An 8,540-nucleotide genomic window follows, 5' to 3' on the forward strand; every position below is an offset into this window, starting at 1 on the left:
TTCGAAAAACACATTATTTTTCATAGTTTACATTGTTACAACACCTCTCTCCCCAGTCTGGCATGAACGGCTCGAATAGTTCCTGTATCAAATGAAGGCCCGCCTTCTGAAATGTATCAAATGAAGGCCCGCGTTAGCTGGGCCAGTGTGTGCTGTGATTGGTTAGCTGGGCCAGTGTGTGCTGTGATTGGTTAGCTGGGCCAGTGTGTGCTGTGATTGGCAGCACTCGGCGCCTAGTTGGGAAATGTCATGCCCCTTTACCATAGCCACCTGCAGCTTCAGTGTAAATATTGCGTCAATATCAAATCAATTTGAGCGCGATTTAAACCCGGATGATTGTAATCACTCTAAGTTCGTCAGCCTTGGGAAAGCTAGCGTGTCTCCGACATAAGCAGTGGATTTATTGATTTATTTAGGCTACTGTATATTGCTGCTGCTGCCACACAGATCTAAAATAAACAAGAGATTTATTTCCCAGCCGTTTACCTTCACAGACATAACTGACTGTTTTTGTAACTCGTGTGTTTTTAACTTAAACTTGTGTGTGAATGAGAACTTAGTTTAGTACTCACATGCTGTGACAGCAGCTTTCTGTCCGTGTGCTTTGGATGTGTGCTCTCAGAAAACCTTATATCTGAAGTTTAAACTCATATGGTTTAAAACGCATGATTTCAGCGTGACATTGTGTCCGACTTAATCAACAGATACCCAGAATCTGACTCAATACTTCTGCAGTTTCTTCATATGAGCACTGCACTTGACCCACGTTTAAAGGTCTTTGCCCTTTCTGGATGAGACCATGTGCAGCAACCTCTACAATAACCTGATGGAGAAGATTCTGGAATACCATCCCCCACAGGTATTTTTTTTAAATTGTTTTAATCCAAACTTAATTTAATAAATCTTATTTTACCAATACCATTTAGTTTCACACAGACCTACAATGCATCTTACTAGCGAATATGTCATATATGTCCATATATTCAGTATATATATATGTATATTTTTTTAATTTACAGGTGACATATCATGAAAATCTGACTTTTCCAGGTTTTAAGTGCTATAATCAGGTCCCCGGTGCATCTACCAACCAAGGAAACGTGAAAAAGATTAATCCAGTAACTTTGTTTTGGTTTAATCTGTAAGAGTTTCCACTCACAGCGCCGTCATTTTGATTTCGGAAGCGACAATGGTGTACCAGTTCTAATGCCATGGCGAAAGTTTGAGCAAAACATGCTAACTGTTCTGTCTTTGGCTGCACAGACGAGCGCAGAACACCGTTTAGAGTCCCAGCCTCAGAGGAGGCAAGAGAGCAGTGGATTTATTGATTTATTTAGGCTACTGTATATTGCTGCTGCTGCCACACAGATCTAAAATAAACAAGCGATTTATTTCCCAGCTGTTTACCTTCACAGACATAACCAACTGTTTTTGTAACTCGTGTGTTTTTAACGTAAACTTGTGAGTGAATAAGAACTTAGTTTAGTACTCACATGCTGTGACAGCCGCTTTCGGTCTGTGTGCTTCGGATGTGTGCGCTCAGAAAACCTTATATCTGAAGTTTAAACTCATATGGTTTAAAACGCACGATAAACATGATAATCAGAACCAAAACAGATGTTTTTAGCAGGTCCGAGCTGTAATGGCGCAGCTCTATTCTGGAAAAGGGGGCGGGGAGCAGCAGCTCATTTGCATTTAAAGACACAGGCCCGAAAAACAGCGTGTTTCTGCTTCCACTCAAAATAGGCATTTTCAAAATTATATAATAAATGATCTGTGGAGTATTTTGAGCTGAAACTTCACAGACACATTCTGGGGACACCAGAGACTTATATTACATATTGTAAAAAGGGGCATAATATGTCACCTTTAAATAAAATATCTCCTTTTGAAGTGGACTTTGAGCTTTGTAACTTTGCAGATCTTTTTTATGCTCAAACAGCAACATTACAGACTAACTAAAGTTGAAAAAGTGAAAACGCATAATAGGACCCCTTTAAATGTCATGGGTGTCTTTTATGTAAATGTGCTCCGGAGCTGTTAGTTATGTGATGCTTTAGTTAGTTTGTGACACTGTCACTGAACTAAATTGATCTGAATAATGACACTATTGTCTTCTGTAGAGCTGCTTTACAGCTGAAATGGAATTAGTTTCATAATTGATGAGTTTTGCAACATTTGCACTGTTATTTTCCTGTTTTATCACTGTGAATCTGCTTTGAATCTGTGTTGTATAAAGCACTATTTGAATATATTTGATGTGTTTTTTGTGTAGAGAGTGTTTGCAGTGCTGATCAGACGGTTACGACCGCTGCTCCGACTCCATCACCCAGAACCACTGTTGCCCCGTCACCCGTCCCACTGCCCGCACCGGAGCATGGAAACTACACCATTACCGACGGCAATGGCACTGCCTGTCTGTTGGCACTCATGGGGCTGCAGCTCAACATTACGCACCACTCAAAGTCTCTGAACAAGGTGACAAATGCTCACGGTCACTTCCTGCTGATGTTATGTGTTTGACCGCCGCTGATGTTTGATCTGATCCTCCACAGACCGTCAGTAAAGTCATGAACCTGCAGCCCAACAGAACCACAGCCTCGGGATCATGTGGGGTCCCCAGGGCCACGCTGATGCTGTCTGAGGATCTCACCAACCTCACCTTCGCCTTCACACTGGTGTGTGTGTGTGCTTTCTGTGTCTGAATGTCTTGTAATCAAAATATAATGATAATCGGGATGTTTTGTGTGTTGCTGCAGAACCTGACCACACAGAAGTTTTTTCTGAGTGCTGTGAATGTCTCTGCCTTCTGGCCTGACATGACAGGTACGTGTTCAGTTCACTAGTCTGTAGGATTATTAGAACAGTCATTTAAATCTATTAAATTAATATATGATGTACAGATAGAGATGTGCTCCAGCAACAGGATGTCCACCGATCCTTAAAAAGCATTCAAATGTCTTAAATTCACTTTTCAAAATTTAAAGGGGTAGTTCGCCCAAAAATGAAAAAACCAACCAGTTGATGGTAACTTCCATGGAAAATACCAAATTAAACAGTGCATCATTTTGTAGTGTATATACTGCATTTTAGATTCTTTCTTTTAGTGTAAAGATGGTGATAGATGACATCAGGGGCACAGCCATCATTCCAGAAGTGAGGGGGACAGAAATGTCAAATGTAATACCTTTTTTTGTCCAGTTGACAGGTTTTATTTTTTCTTATCTCTTACTTTTAATTGGCTAAGAAATCAAATACACTGGACAATAACCAATCATTTGTATTCTATTATTTTTTCCCCTATATTTTCCTAATGACAATTTTATGATTGGTTTATATACTATAAACACTTTTTTCCAGTGTTATCACAGGATAAGGCAAAAAATATATTTTATAGTTTCTATACTGTAATAAATTGTCAATACTGTAATGAAATGTCAGTTAGCACTGCATTATTCATAAACATTATTTATTACCTGGCAATGACTTGAAAAACTCACATAAACCATATATTGTTGCAATTGTGTTTATTGTCTTTACGTTTCATCAGTCAAAACATTTCTGTTTTTTTATTCAGCTTAGCTATAGCCATAGCTGGATTCCTTTGTCCATATTAGGGATTTCCTGGCACATCATAGGCCATGTCTCAAATGGCACAGATCATGTGCACTTGCGTACTTGAGGACTTAGAATGGCTGCCGCGTGCTCATGTCTGTTTCTTCATTTTAGCTTTCAGAAGGGTGCTTGCGAGTGCACCCCTTTGCGGCCGCTATGCGCCCTCCATGTGCACTTCTGGCGAGCCCCACAGCAGACTTATTACTAGAGATGCACCGATTGACCGGTCAGTGATCGGAATCGGCCGATTTTTCGCATGACTGGCCCGGATCGGTGACCGGCCGGTCAGTCTCACGTCTTACCAATTCCGAGCCGATCCTTTTATTGCCAGCGGCGCCGGCAATGACATTACAGCCACGCGCACACTCACGGTCACGTGTAAACATGTCGTTTCGCATGAGAATAATTCTAATTTTAATTGAATTCAGTGTAAACGGTGACTGATAATGTATATGTCGTGCCAGATGAGGCTTGCACAGCCTGAGTGAATGTGTGAGAGGGAGCACACACAAATGGCGCTTTTCCACTGCGTAGTACGACTCTGCTCGGCACGGCTCACTAAGGTACGAGTACGACACGGCATGGCACGGCTCGGTTTGCGTTTCCACTGCAGTTCAGTACCGCTTTAGAGTGGGCGGGATTATTCACATGTCGTTATAGTTGCGCCGCCTCTATTGCCGCAACTCCTGAAAAACTTTTTCATTCCGCGTCGCCCCATCAAGCTCGCTGGATCCGCTCCTCTGCTATCAACGAGAGGAACGTCTGTTCTTCCACAACAGACAACAAAACTTTTTGGTTGTTAAAAAAACAACATTATACGGCCATGATGTTTCCCCGAATATCAATATTATCAACACGATTGCAATGTGACACTGATTTTATACAATAGTATTTCAATAAACTAGAAGTTAAAATTAAGTGACTTAGATTTTAGACAAAATATTGACACTTTTTGCTCAATTTCGCTGACGAAAATAGTTCAGATCAAAGCCACAGCAGAACTATTGTGTGTCTCCGAGCAACACACAGCCTGTTTCGGTATTGAATGAATCCTTGAACGAATCAAGTGAGTCAATGATTCAGTGGCCCATTCATAAGGACAGTCACTTGCCTCGTTTCTGAATGAATCAGCCGTTTGAATGAATCGGTTGAATGAATGAATAAATGACTCACTCGTTAAAACAGACATTTGCCGCCACCTACTGGTGGTTTAGTCATATTTAAAAGTATCATTGCATTTTTTTTACATTTATTTGTGTTTAAAAAATATGTAAAGCATTAATCTTATAAAATTAGTTATGCATTTGAAATTTTGCAGTGTAAATGCATTTATGGCACCTCAGCTTCATCAAACTGTCTGTGTAAATGCATCTAATGCCACTTCAGACGCAGCTTCTGTTTCCTCAGCAGTGGAAAGATAGAGTTTAATACTAATTTCATTTGAATGGTAACAACTCTACAGTTTCTTATTATTCTAACTGAATTAATTGAAACAAAGTAAGAATTTGATGTGAAAGATGACACATTTAATAAGGTTAGGGGGGAAAATGACCATTTATAAACAGTGGGAAATTACATCTGTTTTGTTACATACAGCAACTCATTTTAAGTTAACTATTTCTTCCTCTTTCCAGTCACAGAGCACTTTATTTTGAGAGTTGTTTAAGTGAGAGAAAATCTGTAACTTATATGTAAATAATTTTACATTTAAATTTGCATAGATTTTTGTTCGTATATGCTGTCAATTATAGTTCTTAGAAAGAAAATCGTATCGGCAGGTCACACTTCCAAAAAATCGGAAATCGGAATCGGCTAAGAAAATTGCAATCGGTGCATCTCTACTTCTTACCCAACAGTCAAAGTGGCATTACGTCACGAAAGTGTGGACTCGGAGGAAGACCGCGAGGGATTAGGGTGCGATTTGGGAAAGGGCCATAAGTTATTACTTCTATGAGTCTATTTTGAAATTTCTGTGTGAGAGCGCCCTCCGGCTTCGAGCATGAATGAAACATAGACTGCATGAGAGTGTTAAGCACTCCATAATGTTCACATCGCCTCATTTTGGATACAAATAAAATATCAGGTCATGCATAGACTTCTTGTCTCTATGAATTTGAATCTAGATTTATTCCCACTGGCCCTTGAGAAACTCTGCGTGAACACACTTACCCGAAAAAACTAATTTGCTTTTTATTAATAGTGGAAACCACTTGCCCTGCATATTCGACGCCCATGGTTGACATTTATTCATACTGATTTTCAAAAAACTGAATCACCCAGCTGAGGTTAAAAAGCTGAATCATAATGATAGGTGTTTCATAAAACACTCTGATTAATCATTAAATATAATTTTTTACCTTTGTTTTGCTACAGATTGGTTTAAATTCTTTTACATTTTTTTTGCATTAAAGTCTTGTCTCATTCAATTTTTTATATATTTCATGTTCTTAAACACGCCTGAGTAATATTTATAAAATTATTTGAACATATTGATCCATGACTGGTTTGTGAATCCTCCATCCACCTTAGTTTTAACATAGGAGCAGCGCATCAAACACAGAACGATTGTTTTTCTGTGTGATTGATTGTTTTCCTCTCACGTGACTGATGTCAGTAATAAAGGTCTTATTGATCAAATGTTTCATGTTGTGATTGTGTGATTACTGTAGATTGGTTTGTGGAGGGAAACGGCTCTCTGAACTTCCTGCAGTGCAGCGTGGGCCGCTCGTACATGTGCAGTGTGGAGCAGATGCTTGCTGTGGTGCCCACCTTCTCCATCAACACCTTCAGACTGCAACTGCAGCCTTTCAACGTCACTGCAAACCGCTTTGCTGCAGGTACTGACCAGCGGTCATGTGATCAGCTGTTCAGTTGGTCTGTTTCATGTTCAGTGTCACTGTCAGTCAGTCATTCCGTCTGATTCCTGAAGGGTGAGACACTGACGCTCTCACAACATTGATCTGTTTGTTTGAGTGACATGTCTACTTCTGACTCAACCAATCATGCGAGTTTGGGGCGGGATATATGACTGACTGACCAATAACAGACAAGTGTTTGAAACATTCATTAATGTTGCAATTCAGTGTGTAACAGAAATCAAATTCAAATCAAATAGAATGACATCACTAACCAATCACAGGGTTTCTGCAGGTTATTACAAAGTATTTAAAAGTCTTAATTTGTTTTTGGTGTGAATTCCTAAGTACTGTAGCAAAATTCTTAATTGTAATTTGAAGAGGTCTTAAATTTGGAGACGGAAAAAGAGTTGCCATGATATACAGTTATGATTATTAAAGATTATTAAACTTCTAAAGGCGATGATTCAGTTAAATAGTTGTGAGTGCTGCAAATTTCAAAGCACATAAATTGCAGCGCTGTTGCACATTGAACAGGATTGCAGTTTTAGAGCAGTTCACAATCAGTGAATTCTGCACATTTTTACAATCGCTTATGATGCACCTTTGATGAATTGACAATGTTTACGTTATGGTTTTTATTATTTTATTAAATCTTGTAGATGGTTTTAAGATGCATATTTTATGTCTCTTATCTGTTTAAATGAACAGCTGAAGCAGTAGTGTAGACTGTTTAGTGGAAGTGTAGACATTTTAAAATAAGAGTTCTGGTGTATTTCGGCCTTATTGATAATTAAAAGTCCCTCATTATGCATTAAATCTTTTTTTTTTCTTGCCTATTATTGGTGTTTTGGTTACATAGTAAACAGTATCTGACATTTAAATCAAGGTAAACTCTTGTATTTTCTCTCAGAATCGCCCCATCACAGGAAAGAAAGACAGAACATTAACTTTTAATAAATGCATAAATGATTTTATTAGTATCGGCGCAGTTTTTATTGCCTTTCTTTAAACGCATCAGAAAAATCCAGTATTGACTGACCTCTACTTCATGGGTATTGATATATGAGAACATAAACCAATTTCAATATACATAGCCTATGTAAATTCTGAAGTATTTAAACTTGCACTTCCTCTGTTTTGCAGTCGAATGCGAGCTACAGCTCATATATTAAGTAAATAAATTTGAGATACCTGATTTATTTTAAAATTGTGAGTTTCTTCTGTACTGGCATGCGGTATTTATTTTATTTTTTCAATTTGATTTTAAAAACTCTGTGTATGTGCAGCGGAGGAGTGTCGTGTGGATCAGGAGAACATGCTCATCCCTATCATCGTGGGAGCGGCTCTGGCCGGTCTGGTGCTGATCGTCCTCATCGCGTATCTGATTGGCAGGAAGAGGACACACGCCGGATACCAGACCATCTGATTGTCTTCATCATCATCATCATTCTCCTTCTGCACTGTGATCAACTGCAGCTGGACGCACTGGAGTGAGAGTGAGTGTTTGCTGTAAGGTCAGAGGTCAGCTGCAGCGGTCACTTGTATGTGTGTGTGTGTGTGTGTGTGTCTTTGTGCTGCGAGGTCAGCTGCTGTGGTCACAGGTGTATGTGTGTACGTTTGCTGTCAGGTCAGAGCTCACAGGTGAGGTCAGCTGGAGCGGTCACTTGTGAGTGTGTGCTTCTGCGCTGTGAGGTCAGAGGTCAGCTGCAGCAGTATTAGTGTGTGTTTGGTCTGGACTATATAGTGTCGATAAGTTCAAAGCTGTTATGAATGAATGAATGTGTTTGTGTGAATGATGATTGTTTGAGTTCAGACGTTCAGCACAAACTGGACAAACCAGTTACTCTGACAAACCTTCACTCATGGACATCCTCAAGTCCTCAAAAATATATTTTTAATTTTATTATAATGTTCTTTATGATGTTCTTTTTGTTCTAAACATGCTAAATGATTTCTTTTAGTGTTTGTAGTCATTTTAATTGGCTTTAAGTAAAATTAATAGAAGTTTATGACCTTAGCTTATTTTCATAAGTGTGTGTTTGTGTTTCAGGTGCCCTACATTATAAG

At 39.2% G+C, this 8,540-nt stretch overlaps 1 protein-coding gene across 1 annotated transcript in view; it reads left to right on the forward strand.

The window, feature by feature from the left end:
• Positions 1–8,088, forward strand: part of lamp1a (lysosomal associated membrane protein 1a) — a 38,883-nt gene extending 30,795 nt beyond the window's left edge. Inside the window, exons 4-8 of the mRNA XM_016561495.1 lie at positions 2,276–2,478; positions 2,556–2,678; positions 2,760–2,826; positions 6,285–6,452; positions 7,760–8,088. Of these exons, the coding sequence (XP_016416981.1) occupies positions 2,276–2,478; positions 2,556–2,678; positions 2,760–2,826; positions 6,285–6,452; positions 7,760–7,899 (701 nt within the window). The 3' untranslated portion in view covers positions 7,900–8,088. The remainder of the gene's footprint in view (positions 1–2,275; positions 2,479–2,555; positions 2,679–2,759; positions 2,827–6,284; positions 6,453–7,759) is intronic.
• The last annotated feature ends 452 nt before the right edge of the window (positions 8,089–8,540 follow it).

The sequence above is a fragment of the Sinocyclocheilus rhinocerous genome, unplaced genomic scaffold (genome assembly GCF_001515625.1).
Source record: "Sinocyclocheilus rhinocerous isolate Xijiao unplaced genomic scaffold, SAMN03320098_v1.1 scaffold589, whole genome shotgun sequence".
In the NCBI taxonomy this organism is placed as follows: domain Eukaryota; kingdom Metazoa; phylum Chordata; class Actinopteri; order Cypriniformes; family Cyprinidae; genus Sinocyclocheilus; species Sinocyclocheilus rhinocerous.